Source organism: Pleurodeles waltl, chromosome 11, assembly GCF_031143425.1.
Source record: "Pleurodeles waltl isolate 20211129_DDA chromosome 11, aPleWal1.hap1.20221129, whole genome shotgun sequence".
NCBI lineage: Eukaryota > Metazoa > Chordata > Amphibia > Caudata > Salamandridae > Pleurodeles > Pleurodeles waltl.
Window position 1 is genome coordinate 819,005,010 of NC_090450.1, and position 27,729 is coordinate 819,032,738.

The 27,729-nt window shown below is 44.5% G+C and overlaps 1 protein-coding gene across 2 annotated transcripts in view; it reads left to right on the top strand.

The window, feature by feature from the left end:
* The window catches only part of LOC138266166 (SEC14-like protein 2), a 212,973-nt gene that overhangs the window by 61,054 nt on the left and 124,190 nt on the right, over window positions 1-27,729 (top strand). For both annotated transcript variants that reach the window (XM_069214635.1, XM_069214636.1), the window contains exons 2-4: window positions 1,988-2,063; window positions 8,754-8,797; window positions 10,542-10,604. In XM_069214635.1, coding sequence (XP_069070736.1) covers window positions 1,988-2,063; window positions 8,754-8,797; window positions 10,542-10,604 — 183 coding nt within the window. The remainder of the gene's footprint in view (window positions 1-1,987; window positions 2,064-8,753; window positions 8,798-10,541; window positions 10,605-27,729) is intronic.

Consider the following 27,729-nt stretch of genomic DNA (forward strand, 5'->3'; position numbering starts at 1 on the left):
TTTAAATTTTAGTGTAGTTGTTTTTATTTTGATCTTTTGGAGGGAGGGGGTGTTTTATTTTGTTTTTTTAAGAAGCGGTGGAACGCTTCGCTCACCCCTCCACTTTGTAAGGTTACCAGCCGCCCCTGATAGCGCTTTCTCTGTGCTCCTGACAGGTAAGACAAAAACGTACATTTGCATTTCTGATATCCGCTCCAGCAGCACCACACGTGTAAGTACCATACATGACAATAGACAAGATTCAGGCCTCTATGGAAGTCAATGGGAGAAATATATTCTCCCAATTATGTTTTTTAAAATCTCCCACTTTTCTAAAATGTTGGTATAAATGGGCTAGACGCACACACTGGCTCCGCTCCAGGATACTCTTGTGGGTGATAGTGCGCTTCTCTCGTTCACATAACATATTTGCACCAAAAGGGCGTAATCACAGTAGGTCACACCATTAATCTCAATGGTGAGATGAGGAGAGACCTATACAAACTTTTTGGGTCGGTATATTGCTCTCCAAACCAACACGATTACAGATGAACATGAGCGGATTATTCCTGCTTTACCTAGGCTGAACGGTCAGTTCTGATCGGGGTTTTGTGCCGAAGATCTTCAAGTCGCTATGCCTAAAACCCTAGTCAGGCTCATATCTTGCTCATGACCTGGTGGCACACGAAAAGCATAGCAAGTTAGTACGCTACTATAAGTGAAATGCTCTGGTCCACCTCCTATCACCCTGCCGCTCTCAGCCCTCCGGACAGGCAGCCTGATGGGCTTTCTCTGCAGTGTACCTCCGTGTCGATCATCCTCTGGTATTACGAGAGATGTAGCAGCGGTTTGCGGACAGTGTGACAACTGTGTGTGTGTGTGCGTGCGCGCGTGCGTGTGTGCGTGCGTGTGCGTGCGTGCGTGCGTGCGTGTGTGTGTGTGTGTGTGTGTGTGTGTGTGTGTGCGCGCGCGCGCGCATGGTATCAGTAGCAGGAGCCCTCCGATATTGTGAAGTGTGTTTGTGTGAGTGCTGTCTGGCTGGGGCCTTCAGAGCGCGATGAGTGAAAGATTTATGCGATAACTTCCGCAGTAACCATCAGGACTCTGATCCAGTTGTGCTGGAACAATTGTGAGAGTGTAGGTGCTGCAGTCAGTGTTATGTCACTGGAGTCATTGGCACTGTGAATAAGTCCAGCTTCACACAAACAGATGTAGCAAATGAGCCAAGTCAATTCAGCTGAGGAGTGGTAAAGTTGTGGTATCTACATGGTGGTACATTTTGCAGCACACTGTCGTAAATATATTCATAAATTGTGGTGTAGTAGCGCACTGCCATTTACAGACACGGCATTTTCCATTGAAATGGCCACTAAATTTGCCAAGGCATGTAGTTTGACTGATGACAATATATAGCCCACAAATAGTAACGTGTCGAAATTGGGTTTTAGTGAATATTTATCATCTGCACATCAACAACTAAAGTGGCTTGATTTGTTTCAATCCTGCTTAAATATTGATTTACATTTCATTCAGAATTACTACAGGAAGTGATTAATTTGTGCTTTTCTATTTGCTGATATATTTTGAAATATTTGTACAGTTCCAGACTTCTTGTGCGTCAGAAAAAAAATAACATCCCTGAGCTTTTCCTTTCATACTCAGCAAGACTGTCACACAGTTCACATTACAAAACCCGCTCGCTTTAAACCCCAGTCTCCGCGCTAAAGGAATAACCAGCAGTTTATTAGAAGACAGCCTAACATGTGGCTTCTGTGACAAGATACAAACAAAACTTAAATGCATCTCTACTGCTCGTTCACCTTCTGAACTCCAGCATGGTTATTTTTGGGGGTGCTACAGTACCCCTAGCACCTCTGATTTGAGCTCCTGCTGCTCTGATCCCCTGACAGTAATCAGAGTTTTTGGTGGTGTTCTGGCCGTACAGCTTGTACCTTTCTCCAGTCCTTTCAGCACGTTAAACCTGCTACTTTGCTTTCTGTCTCCTTAGTTCCGTGAGAATATCAAGGATGTGCTGCCAAGGCTCCCAGACCAGGACGACTATTACCTCCTGCGATGGCTCAGAGGTAAGCATTGGGGAGATGTAAGTGTGCGTGGTGGAGGGAAAGAAGGGCCGTGTGTGTATACGTGTTGGAGGCGTGGGGCTGGAGTTGTACCAGCTCGTAGGGATAGGACACTGGAGTGTGTGGGGAGAGTTTAAAGGTTGGAGGGAGCAGCAGGACAAACTATCTCCCCAGAGATAAGCTTCCTTCCCCCTTATCTCCAGCACCATGACCTAGCAAACGCCCTGCACGATGTTCAAGTTAAGGATTAACGTTTTGTAATGGAACTTTAGCTGAGATCATGGGGGTTATATTGACTATCTCAGCTTCAGCAAGAACCCAAAGATCTACTTTTCCAACCGCATCTACACAATTACTTTATCAGCAGGTCATACTGATGCCCCACACTCTCCTCTTTGCTTGTCTTGTTTTGGTTCCACAGCAGTGCCATCTTATGGACCCCACACTTCCTTACACTACACAAAGCTCTGTAGTACCGCATCTTCATGAGTTCCACTCTCTGTTACGCCAGGTATTGCTCCCCAGCACTAGATATTCATGGGTTTCGTAATCCCTTACCTCAGAAAGAGCGCCCCGGTACTGATTGCTGCAGCCTCATGAGTTCCACACTCCCTCACACCTGGCATAGCTCCCATTCTACGGCACGTACATAGATCTCAGAATCCCTTAGACTAGCCGAAGTTCCCAACGTACTACAACCTAACGCACACCCTTGAACTAGATCATCCTTTATAACAGACATAGCTCACTTATTACTGCACTCTATGCATCTCACTATTCTTTACAACATCCCAGCTTTCCAGCAATTCACCCCATATGTCTCACACTGGTACTGGCTTGAAAAATGTAGAATAGTGGTAAATGCTGGAATGTACATTGAGTGGATCTTGTCAACTGAGAATTTGTGGAGTGCTGGCTGATGTGTCTTTGGGTTGCTCTACTGTGTTTACCAGTTGTACTCCGTTCCAGGTGCAGTAAAGGATTTCTTCAACATTATCTAGCCCCGTTTTCTTTGTGAACTACGTACCTGGATGTTAACACACATTTACAGGAGGCAGAGCTCAGCAAGAAATCCTAAAGGGTTCTACCCTGCCTTTCACAAGACAGAGCTCTCCCAGTACTGCAGTATAATGGTTGTACGCGTATTTATGTCAGACTCAGCTGCCCCACTATTGCACCCCCGTGGAGCCACAACTTCTTACAGAATGCTTCGCTATCTCTGATCTGCAACCCTATGCAGCAAATTATTCGTTACACTAGGCAGAGGTCCCGCAGTTCTGCCCTATATTAGGTCCCACAAATCTTTACAGCAGGCACAGCTCCTCCAGTACTGCAGCCTTACAAGGCCCTACATCTTTCTTTATTTGGTAGAGCTCCCCCGCTACTGTAAGCTCTTTTCTTGTACACTTCATTGTAGCAGACAGTTCTCCTCGTTTAATGTACCTTTATGGGTCCCACCACATGTAGCGGCCACAGAATCGCACTTACAGTCTCTTACATCAGCCCGAGATTCCCCAGCCCTGCGCCTTAGTAGGGTCCAACACTTCGTTACACAAGACTTACCTCTACCAGTTCCTACACCACCATTTATTTATTTGTGTTTTGTTAGCATGGGAAAGACTCAGAGGATGCTACAGCGCTGCCAGAAATTACACAGTTGATATCAGAATCAAATGATGAATATTACCCCTGTACAAGGATGAAATACACTTAGGTGTACAAGACCCACATCATTGAAAATGGTGTAGAGGAGCCATTTAAGGCACTTATGCGAAAAGGTACATGGTAAGCAAGGGGGTTTCAGAAGTATGGACAATGTTTAGAATGTATTTGAATTGAAGTATAAGGAGGCCTATGCTACTTAGTTGCTTTTGTCTACCTGAGGCAATTATTTTATTTGTTAGCTAGTTTGAGTCTCAGAATAAAGAGTTTCATGAATAATGCATGTCAGTTTAGGAAGATTTCTAGCTTCGACCGATAGCCATTTCAGGGAAAACAGGATTAGTGTGCTATGGTCAGACTTATGGTCCCTAAGTCTAGGCTAGTTGCAGCATAGAGTGCGACTTTCAATGGGGCAAGATGAAACTTTGGTATTCAAGTAAGGAGTTGCCATTTTATAATGTTCAAAAACTAGACATTAGATCAAGTGTTTAAAATCTTTAATGGGTAGGACATGTTTAATTCCACAAAAAACTTAATTTGGATCTTCGCTCCTTTTTGTTAAGGGATTTATGTGGGATCGGAGATAGCATTCCTACCCAGCATGAAGCCCTATAACTTAACAAGTGTGTTACTGTACTCCTTAGAGCAGGCACGGCTCCCCAGGACTGCAGTCTCATGGGTGCCACATTCCCTTCCACACAGCGGAGTGTTCTCTGCACTGTAGCCAAATGGATCTAACACTTACTGATGCTGAGATGTGCTCCATTTGGGCTACAATATCATGATCCCACACTCCCAGATGCTAAAGTGAGATCTTCCAGGTCCTGTAAACTAATTCGCTTCGCACTTACTAATGTTAATTTGAGTTGTCTCTGAACTGTAGCATTACATTTCACCATGGAAAGCCCGGGCTGAGCTCTCCCCATACTACACGTTTATGCTTCTTATTTATATCTGGCTAATCACCTTAGATGGGAATTATAGCCCTGCAGGTTCACATGCCTCCACTAATTGATTCCAAACAATGCTCCTTTTGTTGCTACAGCATCATGTGTCGCACACGATGCTAAAAGAGGGCAAACTGATAACCCCATCCTCACGAGGTTTTCATTGACTTATAACAAGTGGAGTACGTCTGGTCCCAAGTTGAAAGCAGCCAGGATTCCCATGGAAGATATCGTTTCAGTGGCAGCTCCAAACCATTCAATATTTCCTTTCTATCCCATCTGACTCCATTCTCTCTGATCCTTCTAGGTAAGTTTTTTGTTAACTGCGACCATGAAATGTGGCTCTTTGCCTTTATTCCTTTGATTTTCAAGCCGTTAGCTACATCATCTGCAGAATCCTCCTCACCTCTTACCCAGGCAATGATCTTTCACAGTCTAGTCTGAACAGATTCCTCATCGGCTTCCGCCCTACTTCCTACAGTACTAAAGCCTTGAAACCTATACCCTCATTACGCTCCAGAGAAGAACCCCACATACGGATGATAGACCTTGCTGTTCATGGTTTACTGTAGGTTCTCTACTTATTCCTCAATCCTTGGATGGACTTGCTTCATGGCTTCCATGTTGCCAAGTGCAATGGCCACTACCCCATGTCCAATTCCATACATGTCCCATCCCAGTGTTTTCTTTCGAGCCTCAAGCTCCGCCAAGATGAAAGTCCACATTCCTTAGAGCACCATAAATTTTGAGTACTCTTCCATACTTGAGACACGTTTCTTCCTAGGGTACCTTCAAAAGGTCGCTCAAAATCTACCCCTTCCAATCTAAAACATCATCTTGCCCCATACCCTTATCATAACTTATTCTGTAGTTATAATACACTTTTACCGTTTCTAAGTGTTCCAACTAGCTGGTGTCACCACTTAGGTAGCTAGTTTACTGACTTCAGAAGGATGGAAGGCTGGGTTGGCCTTGCACACTGCAGACCGTCGTGGATTCAAATGGGGAACTCACTGAGCCATTCTAAAGGCTGGTAATGGACCCAGGCCAGCGTGAGAGAAGCACACTGTAAATGTGAGGATGAACTTTGCACCATTGTCTAAGACCTGTGCACTAGACACGTGCGCACAAAGTGTGGGGCCTTCTCTGCTTCGGCAAACTACTTGTACTTTCTGACATCATTGTAAAGTCCTTTCAGTCGTTTTTCTGATTAGTATTCCAGATATACCATAATACAGACTTTTAGGTTGGTTTCGAAATTTATTAAAAGCTCAAAGATTATTGTGGTGAGGACCGGTAGGTGTGCTGCCGATCACTACCGGAAAGAAAGGTGTTCCTTAAAATACCGTTGGCTTGATGGTTCATGGCCGTTGTGGTGGTAAACACCAAGGTTTTTGACCTTGTCACAAATACTTTTGGATTGAAACATAAGTTTTCACGTGAGAGGGATGACTCCGTCCGCTAGCAGATTTGGTGCTCTGACTGGTTTTCGAGGGTTGCTAAAGTCCTGGATATGTAAGTCTTATGGTCAGTTGGGAAATCCTCAACTTCCTCTGTGCGATGAGCTGTTCCTCATAATACCAAAGCCTTGCTTTCTGAGCCGCTTGTCGCAGTTTTAGTTTTACAGACACAGACCACGAATCTGCGAGTGCCTCTGTTCTTTAACTTTCCTCCTTGGTATTGTAGACTGTGTGCTGTCAGGACAGTTTAGAAAACAGTTTGAAACGTGTCCTTTTGCGTTTGTATTTGTTGGAGTGTTAGTATCCTATAAGGTCTAAAGAGCACGTGCTCCCCATGCACCATCTCTTCCACTGTTCTTCAAAAGAGCTCAGGTGAGTCTATCCTAGTCTTGCCCCTGGAAGTCCTTTCTCCCATAGTTATTCCAGTAATGTGCATGGAAAATTCTATGGTGTTGTCAAGTGAACTGATAGTGTCGAAATTTATAGTGTGATTCTCCCTTAATAACTCTTTGTGGCCCGTAAGTATGCAGACCCATTGCAACCATTTAAGGCCACGTGCAAGCAGACCCACCTAGTGGTTTTGAGGTATTAAGCTTCTGTCACGGCCCGTGACATCAATTCTGCAACTTGCTGGCAGGTACCCTCTGTGATTCGAAAGATCTGTTCTGGCAGGAACCCTATTATGGCATCCAGGCATGTGTTGCTGGACACTTGGGGGGTTATTCTAACTTTGGAGGAGTGTTAATCCGTCCCAAAAGTGACGGTAAAGTGACGGATATACCACCAGCCGTATTACGAGTTCCATAGGATATAATGGACTCGTAATACGGCTGGTGGTAAATCCGTCACTTTTCCGTCACTTTTGGGACGGATTAACACCTCCTCCAAAGTTAGAATAACCCCCTTGATGTTTCCAGGTAGCATGTAGTACAGTTCTTGTACTGGCACCACCTTCTGTGATTGCCACTCTGTTCACTTTTGTTGATCCTGTGGTTTGCAGACTAAATGCTTCAGGATTTTGCCTGTAAAGGCTGCATGTTGTGACCTTCAGACTTGGTATTGCCAGTCTTATCCTTGATATGGGCATCTCAAGTAACATCCAGACAGCATGTTGGCAGCTCCTCTATGACTGTATCGCCCTGTATAGGGAGGGGATTTGCCGCGTTGGCTTCCATGATATGTGCTATTTGGACCTTTAGTGACTTCCAGTCCATAAGCTGCAGTTTTAACTGCAAGGCAACTTTCAGAAATGTGGATAGCAATGGGATACTAAAAACATATTTCAAGAGCTGGTGGGCACCCTTGCTGCGACTTACAGGCCATGTGCTGGTGGGGCCTCATATTGTAACCGGGGAGTGTGCTGTATGTTTATCATATTACTTGAAGATATCTTCTGGCAACATTTCTTGTTCTTGCACTATGTGTTTTAGTCGTATCAGTTGTCGCTTCTAGGTATTCCTCTAGGTACTTTCTTGAATTCCAAAGAGCGTATTGTTCTTATTGTATTGTGAGTGCTGCCTTAACTTCCAGGCTATGCGTTTTCAGCACCTGATGTCTTCTTCAGCATACCAATGTGTTTTCCTTTGCCCATGTGCAGACCGGAGCTCCTTACTTCTCCACCGTAGGATCTTTCCTGATATTCTTGGATACTATTTCCCATTCTCCCTTTGGATTCAATAAAGATTCATATGACTGAGAACTAGTATTACAGGCAAGAAAGTTTCCTTCTTCCATGGTTCGGTTGGGCCTGCACCCATTGTGATTTCCAAGTTGTATAATTGTGGCACTGTCTGTGGCTTTAAAGCTGTATACCGGGGAGTACACCCGTGGCATCCACGCCATGTACTACTGATGTGTTCAACTGCTTCCAGGGTGTATGCCATCTGTCTACCAAGTTTGATTGAAGACCTTACACTGGCAGTACCCCCTTAGGCATAGCATGCAAAAGTTTAACGTTTCTTGGCGTTAGGGGTATTTCATAAGATAGTTGGAAAAAACGAATACGTATTGCTTGGTGTCGGGCTATATCAGATCACTATTTCTAGAAGTTAGTAAGGATTGATTACTGTTGGACAGTGGTCATTCCAGGGTGTAGTTTCTGGAAGCTAGGAACGATTGTTTTTCCTTGAGTGTCAATTCTACCAGCGAACACTTGGTAGGTGATGTCTTGATATTATTTAAGAATACTGTTTTAAGCAGTTGACTCTTACTGGGTGGTGGAGGGTGTTCTTTTGGGCTACACCGTGAAGCAGCTAACACTGTGTGGTTGGTGAAGAGTGTGTTTTTTGTGGCAGTTTGCTCAGCTTACTGTAGTTGCATGGTGTTGGGAGGATGTTGTTGCTGTTGTTACGGGCACAATTAAACTGTAGATGATTTGCTCATAAATGGTGCATTGATCTGTGAGTCACATGCTGTCTATTCACATTAGCCCAGGGCTCGGTGCCAGACGGAGGTAGCTTCAAGCATGGGATTTCATCATGATTGCTGGTTGGCAAAGAGCGAAAGCTGGCTAATAAATTGGAAATTAGGGTAATTGAAGGTAGATGTTTCGTTGGCATTGACCCGTGCAAAGTCTCATAGGCTGTTGTTATCCACAGATTGTAATCTATCTTCTTATATTTCAGCTAGAACTTTCAATCTGCAGAAAGCGGAGGCCATGCTGCGTAAGGTGAGATCTTGGAAGATGGGACTTTGGTCCTGGCATATAAAAAACAATAAAACGCATCCTTCTAAGCTGGGAATTTCAGAGACACAGATAAGCCTTTTATCCAGCACCTCATGCTCTTCCTTTGTCTCTAACACAAGCCAGCCAGCTGCATGCCAAGCGGGATGAAAAAATGATAGCTAATACTGCCTTAATCCAAAGGGGTTGTGAAATCTGCCCTTTTGGGTTTATACAGAGGCATGAGATGAAAAGGGATGTCCCGGGCTGCCCCGAGTGTGGTAACACCTCAGATCAGATAAAAGGGGAGGGAAAGAAAGGTCAGCAGTTTTATTGTATTGTTACTGAACCTGTTATCTACATTATCATATACTAAAAGGCTAGGAAGTGTTGTATGTAGGCCGGTATTAGACTGTGTTGGAGCACAGCTGGATTGTGAGTCATAGGCAAGGTGTTGGAGAGTTCATGGCATTGGGATTAAAGATGATTCTGACATTGTTACCTTACACTCTGGCAGATCTGTGTCTTTGGTGCAAGCACTCAAATAGCGGGTGGTGATGTAAGTGAGATGCTGAGGTGCACTGTGAAACTTGTGAAGCTGTCTCAGTACCTACTGGTAAACAAACCGATGTATCCCCTTGACTTTGTGAGGAATAGTGCAACATGGTGCGTTTTTAAGTGATATATACTGTCTGTATCTAGATCTGTATTGTGGTAAAGGTTTGAGATGCATTTCACACAGTTTTCATGTTCCGAATTCAGCGAAAGAAGACGCCATGACTTGAAAAATGGTGAAATAGTCTTCCATCGCTTAATCTAGTCACTTTGGGCCAAATGTGTCAAACATTTTTGCGATCCCCGCTTGCGATCACAAAAATGCATTTTGGTATGTAACAAGTCCAATTTGCAATTCGGTAACGTTACCAAATCGCAAATTGGATTTGCGACTACATACCGATTCGGTATTAGTAAGGGACATGTCAAGGGCGTCCCTTCCTAATACTGAATCGCAGAGGTATGTATGATTGTTTTGTGACTGTGAATGCGGTCGCAAAACAATCACAGTTACCACCAATTTCAAATTGGTGGTGACCCATTCACAAAGAGGAAGGGGTCCTCAAAGGCCCCCTACCCCTTTGTGAACACATGCAAAAACGTTTTTTTAAGAGCAGGCAGTGGTCCCACGGACCACTGCCTACTCTTAAAAAATGAAATGAAAACCTTTCATTTTCAAACGCATCCCGTTCTCCTTTAAAGAAAATGGGCTGCATTTGAAAAGAAAAAGATTGCTTTATTGAAAAGCAATCACAGACATGGTAGTCTGCTGAGCCCAGCAGGACACGATCCCTGTGATTGTAGCCATTCGCAATGGCTTGCAAATTGCGACCTACCTCATGAATATTAATGAGGTAGGTCCATTTGCGAGCCCTTGCAAATCGCAGTATGAAACTCCTGGAGTTTCATACATTCCAGTAGCGATTACTTAGTGAATCGCAATTAACAATCGCAAATAGGTAATCATTACTGTGAAGAATGACACATCTTGCCCTTTGTCTGTTTCAGGGTGAGTCAGGCCAGGGTTGAAGTGCACTAGAAGAGCTCTCTTGTTCCAGGACACATGTCCCAGAACGTGGGGAGGATGCATCTCACTAATCACCTTATTACGCCCAGACGAGGGAGAGAAGTCGTTAGTAAGAACGGAGCCACAGAGATCTGCATTTATTCTCACTTGTATTTTCTGTTTCACCAGCATGTTGAGTTCCGGAAACACGTGGATGCCGATAACATCATAACAAATTGGAACCCTCCAGAGGTGAGGATGCATCCAGTCTTTCCACACATATCCCCTTAACCTCCTTCCGTTCTTTTATGTATCTCATCAGCTCTCACCTTCCCAATGTTTTTCCTTCTTCCTTGACAGACTGTTATTTCCAACCACTTGTTTTCTCTCCCTTTATCCTCTTTCTATTTCCTGCCTGTATATCATTACTCACCCTCCTTTCCATAGTGGTCTTTTCACCAAACTATTAGGGGCTACAGATGTCACTGGGGGCAACACTTTGATGTCATTGAATGACATCAAAGGATTGACCCACTATCTCATCCTTTGCCCCTCATTAGCTTCTTGGTTGATACATGGAGGTAATGGAGAGGCAAGGACCTGACAAGGGCACTTTCTGTTCCTCCCTCTCTCTCATCCTTCTTCCTTTATCATCACGGAGTCTCTGCCTTGTGAATTTCAAATCTTGAGTGAGAGATAATTAAGCTTTATAACCTTTAAAGAATAGTAAGGAGTTTCTTTATTGCAGATTGTCATAGCTATTTAGCTAATTTCGTCAGTTGGGAGTGGTAGCAAAATAATGGATGTTACAGAGTGCTGATGTTTTCCTCAGGGGTAAACTCTATATTAATAACCTTTACTGTGGTCCTGCATTGGGAAGCAATCGAATGTTCACACAGCAAAAATCATACACGTTTAAACTATACTCATATATTGCACATACACTTCTTAAGTAATTCTGCTGTGTCTCCTGATCATGTTGGCAATTATATGTTAGAACCTTCTTTTTATTAGAAAAAAAACAATATCACCTAGGATGCAATATGTATCTTTCAATTAATAATACATATGCAAGAACAGTTCAACCTTTTCCAACGGTGAGTCCTAATACCACTGTGCCTAGGAACTTAGGTGTACATCACCGATGAGCCCTAAGAAATACAAAATGTATTAATTGCTTCTAATGTTCCTGTGCAGAGTTGACATGACCTATCAGTTTGACCTAGACTTCTCCTTTTAGAGTGTGCCCAGGACTGATATTCATATGTTTGCTCACTTTCTGTTATGCAATAAGGGAGCTAAAAGCAATGGAATGGAATTGAATTCTGTAATTGAGGAATTTCAAGTTAACAATTTTTCTTTCAAATGCCTCCATTAATTCACTTTCAGTTGCTGCAGTAAAACTGACAAGGTTTGATCTTGATAGCTTTTATCACTACAAAGAGAAGGTGAGTACATTACCATACATGATAGAGGAATCTTTGAATAAATTCACATATCAATTTTGAACATGTCTTCGAGACTCACACTGCATGCTAAAGCAGTGGTGAAAGCAAAGGTTCCTCAAAGGATTGGTCTCTTCCTCCCCTTTTCAACAGGACTTTTTGTTGTCAGTTCAGAAAGACTGATCTTGGACTCGTCTTCATGAAGCCATCCATCTGGGCTAATTTTCACACTGTCCAGTGTTGAGTAGCAATAGTCAGTACCTCATCCACGGTTGGTAGCCCTGTTTCTGATGGATACAACTACCTGTGGATTTCTCACCTTATGAATTCTCCCAATGACCCAGCATTCAACGGAAAATCTTCTTCCCAGCTCTCAACGTCGACGAGGATGTCAGTCACAATTGCATGGCTCCCACGCGACTCCGTCTGACGTCACCGTGACAATAAGAGGTCCTCGCCGGCATGCTGACACCAGTTTCTTATTTTCCGTGCCTTCGATGCTAACGGTTTTCTCCTAGCTCTTGCTACTGTTTCGAAGGTGTTTCCTCTTGTCTCTGGTTAAAGTGTCTCCTCCTAGGAAGTCGTAGTTTAAGCCTTGTTGGGAGTGCAGGGGTTGCATGTCAGTTAAGGACCCTTATGATGATTGCCTTTGGTGTTTAAGTTGATGTTAAGTTGATGGCTTGATGTCAAGGAGTGTGTGTCTTGCCAAAGCATGAATCCGAAGGCGCTGAAGGAGAGAGAAGCCAAACTCTTTTTTTTGGCTAAGACGTAGAAAGGACGTAGAAGTCATCGTCGATCGTCTTCTCACACTTCTTCGAAAAAACATAAGAAGCGGCGTCGACATGACTCTCGGCGTCGTTCGGCTTGAAGCCGTTCAAGGTCCAGGTCTCCATCTACATGGCGCTGCACGATGTGGGAGGTTAGTCCTACGGTGACTCCACAGCCTCAAAGCCCCCAAGCTTCTCCGGCGCCGTCAGTCTTCGAGGTGGTCGCGCCTCAACAGAGTCCTCGTTTTTCGCCTGGGGTGCAGGATTCAGATGCTCAGCCGGCGCAAGTGCTGCATGAAGACCAGTGGTATCCTGCCTTCCCGGCCCCGGGAGTGGATCCGGTGGCATTTTGAAATTCCATGTTTAATATTATGGCCCCTGCTGGTCCCACGGGTCCTTTGGCATTTACATTGGGCTCCCCAGCTCCATACAAGGCGGCACCGTTTATGCCCTTTTATCCAGCTGAGGGTGCCGGTTCGGCGCCGATGACTTCACCTCAACGGCCTACGGCGCCGATGACATTGTCTTATAGACCTGCAGCGCCGACGACTTCGCCTTATCATTCAACGCCAATGATGGAGCCTCAGGTGTCCATGGCGCTGATGGGATCCGCTCCGGCACCGGATGGATCCGGATTGGACCATAGTGTGTCTCCTTCTTCTCCTGGCCCTCGTCTTTCAGTCTTGAGGCCGGTGTCATAGACGTCGGCTAACTCTATGTCGACGCCAAGGTTGGAGGCCAGGCTGAGGTCGCGCAGAAAAGCACTAAGGCTTTTAGAGGAGCAGGAGTACCAAAGACAGCTGCTGGAAGAAGGAGAGATTGCGGAGCCCCTGGGGGAATATCAAGACCTAGACTCAAACAGTGGGCTAGACACTTCCCTGAAGTGGGACCTTTCTTCTCCAGGGGAGTTTACAGAGGAAGCTGCCTCTTTCCATTCTGTGGTCAGGAAGGCAGCGAATTTCTTGGATCTGCCGTTGCCTGCTGCTGAGGTGAAAACAAGTATTTTAACTGAGGTCCTGCATCCTTCTTCGGCTTCAGCAGAACCATTGCTCCCATTTAATGATATTCTTACGGAGTCTATTTTAGAGGAATGGAGGAAGCCTGTGTCGTCCCCAGCTGTGAACAGATGTATGGCAAGACGGTATATGGTGGCTCCTGGAGATCCAGGATTTTTGTCAAAGTATCCCACCCAGGACAGTCTGGTAGTTCAGGCCTTATGTGCCACACATTCTGCACCAGGCTCCTTCCCTGTGAGTCCCTCGGACAGGGAGTCCAAGAGAATGGAGCAGTTGGCGAAGAAGACTTTTTTTTCTTTCTGTAGTGTGGCCCTGAAAGCACCAAATGCTACCTGTGTGTTAGGTAGATATGTGCACACCCTGATGGACACTGCTAATGCTGTGGTTCCAGATTTGCCGCAGGAGATGCAAAGACAATTCGGTGAGCTCCTGTCAGAAGCTCAGGCTGTGGCTAAGCAGATTATCCAGTCTAGTCTGGATCCTACAGACTCATTGGCCAGGGCGATGGGTACCTCTATCGCTAACAGGAGGCATGCATGGCTGAGGTCCTGTGGCTTTTCTTCAGATGTCCAGACCACTCTTTTGGACCTGTCTTTTGATGGAGAGAAGTTGTTTGGAGCTAAAGCTGACTCTATCTTAGAGCGCTTTAAGGACAGTAGGGCCACAGCGAAGTCTGCAGGCGTCCACTACTACCCCTTTCAGGTCCTTTCGGAGGTTCAGGGGGTTTGGGCGTGGAGCCGTTTACCGTGGGAGTCCACAGTCCAACAGCCTGCCAGCCTCCCATATATATCCTTTAGAGGGCGGTGGAGGGTTCGGACAAGAGGGGCCACTCGGCAGCACCTTGCATCATCCTCTTCCTCTGGGGTACAACATCAAGGTGAGCAGCCCTAGTTTTCTGCCCATTTTGAGCCATACTTCTCCTGTAGAGGGAAGGTTACGTCTTTTTCTCTGCGAGTTGGAGTTAACCACATCAGACTCCTGGGTTCTAAATATTGTGAGGAAAGGATATGCTCTTCCATTTCAGGAGTTCCCCCACCTCCCTTACCTCCCCGTCCCTCGTTTTGTTCAGAAGTCCATCTCCTGTTGTTGCAGCAGGAGGTGCAAATCCTGTTATTAAAAGGTGCAGTGGAGTTGGTTCCCGAGCAGGAAAGGGGTCAGGGTTGTTAATCAAGATATTTCCTGATGCCCAAGAAGGATGGTCAGTTAAGAGAAATCCTGGATCTCAGGATTTTGAATTTGTTCCTCAAACAGGAGAAATTCAAGATGCTGACTCTAGCGCAGGTACTTCTGGTGTTGAACGAAGAGGATTGGATGGGTATCTGTCGACTTGCAGGATGCTTACTTTCATATCCCTATTCTCAAGTCGCACAGAAAGTATCTCCGGTTTGTGGTGGGGTTGCAACACTACCAGTTTGCTGTTCTTCTGTTTGGTCTTAATTCAGCACCTCGAGTCTTCACAAAGGTGATGGTGGTGGTTGCAGCAAGTCTCAGAAGGAAGGGAATATCGATATTCCCTTACCTGGACGATTGGTTGATCAAAGCCAAGTCTCCAGAGCTTGTGCTCCATCACTTGCAGATGACAACTCAGTTGTTGTTCAGTCTGGGCTTTTCGATAAATGTGCCCAAGTCTCACCTGGAGCCCTCTCAGCGCCTCCTGTTCATAGGGGCAGCAGTGGATACAACATTGAATCAGGCCTATCCTCCGCCTCAGCAGATTCAGGACATTCAGGTGTTGATTCCAATGTTTCAAAATGGAGCGGTTGTTCCAGTCCTCAAGGTCCTGCGCCTGCTCGGTTTGTTCGCTTCTTGCATTCTGTTGGTCACTCATGCATGTTGGCACATGAGGGCTCGCCAATGGTACCTCCGCAAGCAGTGGTTTCAGCACAAAGGGGGTCTCGAGGAGTCAATATCGTTCTCCAGAGACCCTGCAGCGGATCTACGATGGTGGGCTGTGAACGGCAACCTCTTCCAAGGAAGGCCATTTTCACTGCCTCCTCCGGTGGCCACGGTCGTAACAGATGCTTTCACTTTAGGGTGGGGAGCTCATCTGGGGGACCTGGAGATCAAAGGTCTTTGGTCTCCAGTGGAACGGACTTTTCATATCAATCTGTTAGAAATTGCGGGCGATAGGTCTGGCTCTCAAGGTCTTCCTTCCGTCCCTTCACGGTCCGTCAGTTCAAGTCTTGATGGACAACACTACTGCGATATGGTATAGAAACAAGCAGGGAGGAGTAGGGTCGTACCTTCTCTGCAGAGAGGCTCTGCGGCTCTGGTCCTTGGTTCAGGACCATCGGATTTGCTTGGTCGGATATCATCTGGCTGGAGTGCTCAACGTACGTGCGGACAGTCTCCGTTGGCATTTCTCAGCTGATCACGAGTGGCGTCTCCATCCGGATCTGGTCTGTCACATCTTTTGAATGTGGAGTTCTCTGCGGATAGATCTGTTTGCCATTCGGGAGAACGTGCACTGCCCGTTGTTCTGCAGCCTCCAGTATCCGGTGCAAGGAGCTTTGGGGGACGTGTTTCAGATGTTTTGGTGCGACCAGTTGCTTTATGCGTTTTCCCCCATACCCTTGATTCCTCGGATTCTGAGGAAGATTCGCCAAGATCGGGCTCAAGTCATTTTAATAGCTCCGGATTGGCTGAGAAGGGTATGGTACATGGACCTTCTCCAACTCTCACTGTGCCCTCCGCTCCGTCTCCCTCTCAGGGCAGACCTCTCGCAGTCGCAGGGGCAGGTTCTACACCCCCACCTCCAGAGCCTGCACCTTCTTGTCTAGAGATTGAACGGGGCAATCTGAGTTCTTTCTCTCTCCCACCAGAGGTAGTAGATGTTATTTTATCGGCCAGGCGACTCTCCACTAAGACTGTTTATGCTGGCAGGTGGGCAAAATTCGTGGCTTAGTGTGGGGAGAAACAAATTGATCCCTTGAGAGCCCATCTGTCGGATGTTCTGTTGTTTGTTTTAACTTTAACACAGAAGGGTTGTGCAGTTGCGACTGTTAAAGGCTATTTGTCGGCACTGTCAGCCTTTCTGTGCCTTCCGGATCAACCTTCCTTGTTTAAATCGCCTATTGTTATTAGGTTCCTAAAAGGTTTGACAATTACATTTCCTCCCACTCCGTTTCTTATGCCTCAGTGGGATTTAAATCTGATTTTGACTTTTTTTTAATGGGTTTGCCGTTTGAACCCATGCATTCTTGTCCGTTAAGATTTTTAGTTCTCAAGACGGTTTTCCTGATAGCTATTACGTCTGGTAGGTGTGTGGGTGAGCTTCTGGCCCTTAGTGTTAATCCTCCCTTTACTTCATTCTATCCTGACAAAGTGGTGCTGAAAATTAGGGCGGCTTTTCTCCCTAAAGTTGTTACTCCTTTTCATATGGCGCAATCCTTTACCCTTCCATCTTTCTACCCTCCTCCTCATCCTTCAAAGGAGGAAGAGAGACTCCATCGTTTGGACCCCAGAAGGGCTCTCAGTTTTATATTGAGAGGACAAAGGACTTTCGGTTGGAGGACCAACTCTTCGTTGGATATGTAGGAAAGAGGAAGTGCAGAGCGGTCCATAAAAGAACTATATCCAGGTGGGTCCTTCTTTCCATTAAGATCTGTTACTCGTTGCAAAGAAGGTTCCTCCTGAGGGTATTAGAGCCCATTCGACCAGGGCTAAGTCTGCTACTTGGGCCCTGGCTAGAGGGGTTCCAGTGGTGAATATTTGCAAGGCTGCAACTTGGGCGTTCCTCCACACTTTCGCAAAGCATTATTGCTTGGACTCCGAGGTTAGGAGGATGGCCATTTTGCACGTTCTGTGTTGCAGGATTTCTTGGTTTGGCCGGTCAGGCACCCACCTCCGAGTGCGGTACTGCTTTGGGCCTCGATTCATAAGGTGAGGAATCTACAGGTAGTTGTATCCATCAGAAGAACAAGTTACTTACCTTTGGTAATGCTTTTTCTGGTGGATACACTAGCTACCTGTGGATTCCTCACAGTCCCACTCGCCTCCCCGTTGCCTGTCTGGTTATACCAAGACTTCTGTATTACTAGTGTATATATGTTTTGAAATTCTTTATTTAAATGATTGTTGTAATTGTGTTACATCAATTTGGTTTTATGTGTGCATTCATTTGAGCTATTGTGAGGTCGGTTTTCACCTGTTCGCCTCAAAGGCACGTAAAAAATGGGTGAAACTGACGTCAGCACACCGGCGAGGACCTCTTATTGTCAAGGTGATGTCAGATGGAGTCGCGTGGGAGCCGTGCAATTGTGACTTTCTCTTCGACGTGGAGAGCTGGGAAGAAGATTTTCCGTTGAATGCTGGCGCATTGGGAGAATTCATAAGGTGAGGAATCCACAGGTAGCTAGTGTATCCACCAGAAAAAGCGTTACCGAAGGTAAGTAACTTGTTCTTCAGGCACAATAACTTATCTGAGTGGACACTACTTTCTCTGCTATGACTTCGTAGCACCATCAAATTTAATTAATCCATATTTCTTGACAATTTTTTAGTTTGGCGTCAGTTATTGCTTATGTTTCACCCTCCAGTATTCTTTAACCTCACTCCCTCTCATCTTGAGTTTACTTAATTTTAAATGGTGGGTGTGGAGGGGGGTCACTGTGTTTCAACTCATGTAAAAGTGTATGTACAGGTCATGCATGTTTCTTCTGCTTCAAATGTCACAGACGTTCCTAAAGATTGTAAATAAGGGCCACATCTACAGAGCTATTTTTCTAGTCGCGTTTGCGACTAGAAAAATGCTTTTTGGGATGTACAAGGCCCAAACTGCGGTTCGGTCACTCGTTACAGAATTGCGATTTGGGTTTTGGGATTCAGTATTAGGAAAGGGTGTGTTCAGGGCATCCCTCCCTATTACCGAATCTAAGGACCAGATGTATCATTATACCTAGTTGTGATTTTTAGCGAATCGCAATTAAGTAATCGCTATTGGAATGTATGAAACTCCAGGAGTTTCATACCTCCATTCGCAAGGGCTCGCAAATGCACTTACGTCATTAATATTCATGCGATAGGTCTCAATTTGCTAGCCATTGCAAATGGCTACAATCCCAGGGATGGTGGCCTGCTGGGGTCAGCAGGCCACCATGTTGTGATTGCTTTTTTTTAAAGCTATCCTTTTTTTTTTTTTTAAATGCAGCCTGTTTTCCTTAGAGGAAAAGGGGATGCTTTTAAAAATGAAGTTTTCTTTTCATTTTTTAAGAGTAGGCAGTGGTCCGTGGGGCCACTGCCTGCTCTTAAAAAACATTTTCGCATGTGTTCACAAGAGGGAGGGGGTCCCTTGGGGACCCCTTCCTCTTTGCTAATGGGTTACCACAAATTTGAAATTGGTGGTAACTGTGATTGTTTTGTTACCGCATTCACGGTCCAGCAATTTAACAGGACTCTGGTAATCAAGCCTGCAGAACGAAACTTCTCTTGTTGATGTGTAGAATACAAAGCGGAAAGCTTTTCCAGCAAATTCCAATAAAATGTAATAAGCATCATCTAAAAACATAACGTTTCATATTTCTGTATTTGGCATATGCAAGTTCGCAGGTGCCTGGTTGCAATCACTGGTGTTTATTATCTACAACCGGATAAACGAAATGCAGAAATAAAGAGTGTCCGTCTTCAAATGTGATGGCAAACACTCCACACAACATCCAAACGAAGGGAAATATTCAAGATACATGCATGTACAGTATCACGGATGATGAACGTATGCCTGTAGTTTTATTCTTGAGATCTACCCAACACTCTCACCTTACTATCACCAGTCTATGTTTACATTTTTAGCCATAGGTTCCAGTACGGGAGCCATGGTCTCACAGCGCCTTTGTTTTTACAGATTGTGAGAGACTCAATTTGCTGAGCGGAAGGCCCAAGTATGACTCAGACTTTATGTAGGGATGCTCAACTCAAAGTTTAACATGACAGAGTGATAGGCAGAGGAGGCTCGAGGGTGAAGCCTGAGCATCGGAATGGAGGGGAGATGAAAGAAACTGTAGCTGATTGCCGAGGGCATCTACCTCATCCAGGGTGGATGCGGGAACATGTAGTGCTCTTCACGTGCGGGAGAGTGTTGGACGTCTCTGTCATGGTCGAAAGATTGATCTACCAAAATAAGTATAAAATGGTTTGACTCTCAGTGCATCGCCTAGGTTATCATACATAGGTATCTATAGATGTACTATTCCTAACCCCACATCTGCTTACCTTTACAATATAATGGTAGTCGATACTGTGGGTGCAATCATTTTTTAGGTCCATAGTCCGACCTTGATCTAGTGACCCCCCACCAGGAAGCAGGGAAGTCTGTGCTTCTGTGAGTGTTGCGGGAAGAGGGAGAGTGCCTTTGCTGCACCAGAACTCTTAGTTTAATCAGCACTTCTCACCTTCTTAGTTAAAACCGCATATGTTTAAGTGGCACTCTGAGATAAAAATGTGGGAAATATATATTTTCTTTTCACAGTATATCCTCTTGTTCATTAAGAAATTCTTATTAGTATTGCCACTCCAATAAATGCCCCAAAAATGTCCAAAAGATGCTCGGATTATCTGGTTTCCTTCCATGTGCTCTGTGAATGGCGATTTTTTTTTTTTTTTTTCTTTTTCTGCGGGTTCTTTGTTTTTTTCGTATTTTTTGTTGGGCTGCTGTGGAACCTTCACCTGGCGAACTAGCTGGGTCAGTTCTATTGGCTCTTTGACTAATCGCTTTCTCCGATGAGCACTGCAACTTTCTGGCATCTTTTGAATGGGGTTTGCAAATGACTGTCTTGCTCCCTTGGTCTTTGTAATTGGCTGATTTGCTTGATGGTGTTGGTGAACAACTGAGTTTCACTGATGGGCTGTGTGTAAAGTGACCTTCCCTTAATTGCCTCTTTGAAATACTGCTTTGCTTGACGGCTGTGTGAATTCCTGCCCTCCACTGATTAAGTCTATGATAGCAAGGAATTTCCTCCCTGAAAAAATGTAATCAGAGTCAATAGGTTCTGATATCTGAGGCGCTTTGTGAATGGTTATCTTGTCTGCCCATACTACCTCGGACCATTGTAATCTCTGTATCAAACAGTACCACTGTCGTCAGTGGCAGGGTTATGACCTCCTCGAATTCTGCTTTTCACTTGATAAAAATCAAAGTAAATTTGAATTGAGGCAAGCTACATAAGCGCAGAGCTTTATATAGGATTTACAGGTATATGCACCCTCTAAATTGTTTGTGGAATGATGCCTTCTGGTTTAACCTACTCCACTTCTTTATTTTCCAATGGCCCCGATTTCTAAAAACCTGTGGTAACCAAATATTTCAGTAACTTGGGCTTCCCATTACCTATAGCTTAAAAGTCAAGCCTCTGTGATATGGACAGGATTGTTCATCTCTGGCGGCTGAACCAGTTTGTTGGTGCGAGCTGCGTTGGGACAGTGTTCAGATGGGATCTGTCGGTTCCGACAGTCGATGACTCAGTGAATGTTACTCTGCTCTTCCTCAGTGAGGGATGTACCAGGTCAGATCTGTCATACAGTCTGTGGATCAATGAATGGTGTGATGTATGCGTTGCTCTGTCAAGGTCAGTTCTATTTGTTCGGACAACCTTTGGATCAGTCTGTGTTCTATTGTGTGCTGTGCTGCAATCGCCCCTCTCTCTGCTCTGGAGAATATTGAGTGTGTATGCTGAGCTGTCCGTGCTGTGCCAACGGTGTATGTAGAACTCTTTGTGCTTTCGTAGGGGAAGAGATTGTAAATGTTGAGGTTAGTAAATTGTTTTTCAGTTTTAAGAACACCAATAACAGAAACGTCTATCAGTATTAAACTGGGTTCAGATGTTAGTGGTACAAAGTTTATATTGATTTTTTTCAGTGTGTCAAAATTTTCAAAAGAGCTTTCAACTCAGATTTGATATGAGAGTTTGAGCAGTCAGGACTGACAAATATGACCTGAAGAGCTAAGTAAGAGTTCGAGGTTTGAAGGCTCGGCTGACAAGCATGGTCATCGGATGAGTGGATTGGGAGCTATTTTGTTTCAGCTGTCTTTCTTTTCTGACCTCTAACCCTGTGATGGATCCAGTACGACATTTCCTTCTCACATCAGTTTTAAGCTATCCGTGCACTCTGGCGATCCATTAGCGCAACAGTTTGAAACATGGAAATCTGTCCACAGGATGAAATATGAGCAGGAGACAAGCCTGAACTGTTTTTTGCTTTTGAAATAAACTTAGATTTTTGCCTCCAAGTAGAGAAATTTCACATCTAGTTTCTAGACCTCGAGAAATGAGGTTCTGTGGTTGCAAAAATATGATGAATACCTATGCCTTACATTATTGAAATTTGTGGACAGCCCATGATGGGGAGGAGTTCCTGACTTTTTGAATCACATGTAGTGCTTTATATAAAAGAGAGGGCTCAGCCTAAGTAAGCCAGATGGCCCTTCAGCAGGGCACACTAGGGTTGGTTTGAGCTGGAGCTGGTTCTTCAGTGTAGCTTCAAGCCAGACAGATGAAACTTTCTTCTGCAGTCAGGGTGAGGGGACAAGGTCCAAAGTGAACGCAATCCTTTCTAGTGGAAACATGGTATCAAGCCATAATGAAAGAAAACTCAGTCTGAGAAGGATAGCCATGAAGTTTGACAAAACAGTTACAGGCTGCTGTTCCTGCTAGCAGGGATCTCAGGCTAGCATGAAGTATCTGTACCACACACCGATGGTAACAGGTCATACTATGGGTGGCCAATATTAACGTGACACAGTGGGGGTTGGTAGATCTCACCCCCTTGTGGTGCAGAAAAGGTGCACTGCCAGAAGCCAGGCAGTTACTCATATCCTGCGAGGAAGATGCATCTGTGTGGATGAAAGAGAGGCAGTATGAGTTCTCCTCTATCACACAGAGGCCCCTGGGCCCCCAATTGAGGACCCCAGTTGAAAAAAACTGCAGCAATTATTGTACAACTAATTGATTGTTTTCATAAGTCCATTCATTTAGTGTTTGTAAAGAGATTCCACAATACAGCATGTTAACTAATAGAGAATATTTCGTTGATAGAGTTTGAAAGCAAACTGTCATTTGGCAAACAGCTAAGAAAAGGAGTCCATATAGAGTGCTGTTCTTTTTTCATTATAACTTTTTTTGTAGATGTCTACACCTTCTGGTTCCAGGAATGAAGGATATTTAAAAAATGGATGCACTCTTTAAAATCACACCAAGCACATTCTACAAGAGACTGGTAGCAGAGCGATCCAGTCTAATTCCATGCATAACCTCTTGCTTTTCCAACATTGGATCTTTCATATATTCACATGCTTGAATCATTCCTTTCTGTGAGGCCGCAAATCCCCAGTACATTTAAATGGCAGTAAAGTATTAAAATGGCGATAGGTCTGAACAACCATGTTTGTTTAGTAGCACTTCCACCACATTTGAAGCAACCTGAACTTCAGCTAGTGAGGTGGAAGTGTCAGCTCTCCTGCTCACCCTAAGGTCTACTATAGCTCCGATTTCTATGCACGTTGTGTGTGAGGGAGCCCTTAGGCAGAGCTTTGCTGTAACATTTCAGTGAACTTAACAGTGCTACTTTTGTTGTCTACCTTGGGAGTGATCCAGCCCTGTCTTTAGCTTCCACTGTGCTGTGACATGTTTTTATGGAAATATGATATTTCCTATGGCACAGAGACTCATTATCTTCCAGCCAATTGCAACTAACTGTCACCATGGCTCACGGAGAGAAGAAATCTGTCTTCCAGTCCTGTGCCTCTTATGGGTTGAAGATTTACACCGATGATCCTCGTTCTTACTGTATTTATTATTTTTCTCCAACATTGTACCTTTTATATGTTCACATGCTTGAATCATTTCCGGTCGTCAGGCTGGGATCTCCTGGTACATTAAAATAGCAGTATACAGTGTTAAATATATAGCATACAGTATATAATGTAAAAGGTCATAGGCCTGGAACAGTATAGCATGTTTAGTAACATAGCCCCTTCAATTGAAAGAACTCAAAGTTCACCCAAAGAGGTGGAAGCTTAAGCACTCAATCTCCCCCCAGAGGGTTGTATGACAGAATCCTGCATGCCTTAACGCTGTGAGACCACGACCATGTCGTTTCCACACTTGTGTTTACCATGCATGCCTTTACAACGAATTTTGTTGTAAAAGCATGCCTAAAAACTAAACTAACCCAACACCCCCCACCCACCCTAATCCCTAAATCCACCCCACTGCCAAAAACTACACACCAACCCTGCCCCTACCCCACTTACCTCACTGCGTCCTCTCCCAATCCTTCCTCCCTTTCTCTCCTCCCTCCTCCCGCCCCTCCTTAAACTTTTCCCCACCCCTTTAAAAATAAACTACCCTGCCTTCCCACTCTAAGCCCTAAATAAAAAAGCCTAACTCATCCCCACCCTAAGCCCTAAAAAAAAAACAACTAAAAAAAAACATCCCGCCTCTTAAAAAAACAAAAATACGGCATCACTGTTGGGAACTACAAAGTTAAGAAAAACATGGGATGAATATTCTTTTCACCTTTGAGGCTCACAGATATGACTCCAGTACAGTTATTACAGTTAGACCAGGAAGAAGAGGCTAGTGATTATGCCTCACTGACAGCTTACAGCCCACCACAATTGGATGTGAGATATGTCCCAGATTTTAAAGAGTACGCAGTGGACGATGAGGAGTCCTATAAAGAATATGTGTGTAGCAGGAGTAATAGTCTGGAAGTACTCTAATAGATTTAAGGCAAAAACCACCTAGATATTATAGAGAGGCAGATGTGGTCCAAGTGCCAATGGCCTTCTTATCAGTGTTGGAACAAATGATGGATACTTTTACTAAGTTATTACTGCAGTAACCAACTAATAATCCTCACACAGGATTGCCTGCTGCTCCCATCATCCCGCCTCCTCAACCTGCTCCTTTTACAATTTCACCTCTTAGGCAGCCATCACTGCTACCGCCTCCTCCATCGTCCAGGGGATCGTCCAATAGAGAAGACATGGATGATGTTTACTCTAAAGGTTCTACTCATTCTGATATGAGAGGAAGGTGAACTACCACCAGAGAGTGATGCAAGGGATAATAATGGCCAAGATTTTATTGTCCCAAGTGGAAATGTTGGACCAATTCCACAAGATGCTACAGAAAATATCTCTAAACTCCACTTGTTGATTGAAAGACCTGCTGAGAAATTCAGTCTACCAATGATCTCTAAAACACGTTAAATCCATACCTATTCTTGATTTATGTCTGGTCAGAAAATCTGAAATTAATGAAGATGCAGCTACCGTTCCAGCTGTGATACCTTGTCTAGAAAAGAAATACAAAGCCCTGGATTCAGCTCTAGCTTGCCTCACTGGACATACTAGACCGGATTCCGCAATTACTTCAGCTGTTCACAGAAGAACCAAGACCCCATTAATGCTGTCATCTAGTCCAATAGACAAGGATAACACATGGATTGATAATATGGGCCAAAGAATTTCCTTTATGGCAGAAACCTCAATTAAGATAGCCAATTCTCTAACGATTCTAAGTTGTTATAATCACTAGATGTGGCATGACATAACTCCAATACTGCATTGTATTGCTGAAGATAAGATGGAAACGGCGAGAGCTACTCTAAAGGAAGGAGAACTAACCTCTTCTTTTATTATTGACGTGCCGATGGATGCTTCAGCTACAGGTTTTCGCTGGTTGGCAGGAGGGATTGCCCTGAGGAAGCAAGGCTGATTAAAATACGCAGCCTTCAGTACTGATGTCCAGTTTAATATATTAGACATGCTTTTTGATGGGATAACTCTTTTTGGTAAACATGTTGATAAAGCTTTGCAAGGCCTTAAAACCAACACTGATACAGCAAATGCGTTAGGGCTGCTGCAGATTCACAGATTAGGGACATCTAATTTTCATGGCTCACGAGGATCACAATATTGTGGAGTAGGATTCAGCCAGTATCGAGGTCAAGGATGGTCTTGTTTTCCTAAAAGACAGTCTGGATATGATCAAGGATACTCCTTTAATCAAAATCAAAGGCAAACTTACGGGAGGTCTGCAGGAAGAGACTCCCCCATAAGTAGCAATGATAATCAAAAGAGAGCCTCACTCCCAGCTCATTTTCACTTTTCCATCTGGTCTTCAGAAGGGGTGGGGGCGGATTGGGGGGGGGGTGGTGAACTTTCCCTTTTTGCTCCAGCATGGAAGAAAATAACATCAGAGAAGTGGGTGTTACAAATTGTCCATTCAGGCCATACGTTAGTGTTGATTCACAGACCCCTAGTTTGTCCACCCAGAAAGGAACATCATCTTCATTTGCAGGAGATGCAAATGGAAATTCTCTTGCTTCTATCCGAAGGATTCATAGAAATTGTTACCAAATCCCAAAGGAATTAAGGTTTCTATTCCAGTTTTTTTCTAATAAAAAAAGAAGGCAGGTCAGTAGAGTCCATTAGGGGATCTCGGCGATGAACAAGTTTCTAAAGAGACAGTCATTTTGGATACCTACTGTGCAAGAAGTCCTCCTAATGATGCAGGAAGGGGTTTTTTGACCTCGTTGGACCTTTGGGATGCTTATTTCCACATATCCATTCATCGAAAACACAGGAAGTGCCTTCAATCCTCAGTAGCGGGGCAGCACTACCAGTTCAAGACGCTCCCTTTTGAGCTCAAATCAGCGCTGAGAATTTTCACCAAATGTCTTGCACCAATTGCAGCGTTTCTCATCAGGTGTTCCTATACCTGGATAACTGCTTAGTCAAGGCGCTTTCCAGTGAAATAGCAAAAGTTTCCACAAATGCTTGCATCAGTCTCTTTTGGAGGTTAGGTTTCACTTTGAACGGGGAGAAATCTCTAAACAATCAAACAAAAATCCAGTTTCTAGGAGCAACACTCAGTTGGGGAAAGCCTTTCCATTTGTGGAAAGGGTGAGAAAGGTACAGACAGTGTCAAAGACTACTGATGAAAAGTACTCGATCATACTGAGTCGAAACAAGTCCCTGATATGTATGATGGCATCATGTATAGGTCTCATTCCGTTTTGCAGACTTCATTTGAGACCTGTTCAGCAAGAACTGGATGTGCAATGGAAACATGGAAGATATGGCCCCCGTAACAGAGCTCATGAAACAGTCTCTGATCTGGTGGAGAATTCCAGAAAATCTAAGTGCAGGTCTTTCTTTTCTCCCAATAATGGAAAGGTTATTATTTACCATGAGTGCGTCCATGAACGGTTGGTGAGCCCACCTGCAAGAACTCAGTACCACAGGTAATGGTCAGATACTGAGAAAAAACGCCACATCAATATGTTGGAACTGTTCTCCGTAAGACTAGGCTTACACACATTTCTCCCCAGATTGGCAAGCCAGTTGGTCCGATTTAGAACCAGAACATACAATACAACATCTATGCTCTCCATACCTGCCAGGCTGTCAGAATGATCAGGTGGATGCTCTCAGCTGGCAAATGACAGATTGTCACAAGTGGGAATTTGAACAGAAACAAGTGGATTACATTTTCAGTCAGTGGGGTTACCCCACAATTGATCTGTTTGCCACACTGAACAACAACAAAATTCTGTGCTTCACATGCAGAATTTAGAATCTAGGGACGATGGGCAAAACTCTTTCGATCAGTTGGCCCAAGATATTTGCCTATGCCCTTCCTCCTTTTCCCCTGATCTCCAGGGTGTTGAAGGTGAAGATAGACCACTGCACGTTTACTCTCATTGCTCCAATGTGGCCTCCCCAGTACTGGTACTGTGAGCTTCCGTAGTTGGCAGCACGTCCAGTCATTTCTTTGATGGTGGAACCCAGGATATTATCCAGACATCAAGGTGAGATTCTTCATCATGAGCCCAATTTGCTACATTTCACAGCGTGGTACCTGACCACCTAGAATTTGGCTATCTGGATAGCTCACAAGGGTGTAAGCAGATTCTGGCATGGACTTGTGTTCTAGCAACCAACAGGACTTACAGAAATGCTTCCACTTGGCATTGTGTCTTGTGCAGGAATAACAGTCATCTGCTTCAGATAAAGCCTTTTCAGATCCAGCCATATTTGTTATGTTTGGCCGCAAGTGGTCTTGAATATTCTCCAGTCAGGGTTCATCTGGCTGCAGTCTCCAGATTTAGAAGGACATCCAGTTTGACGTCTACTCTGTTTTCTCAA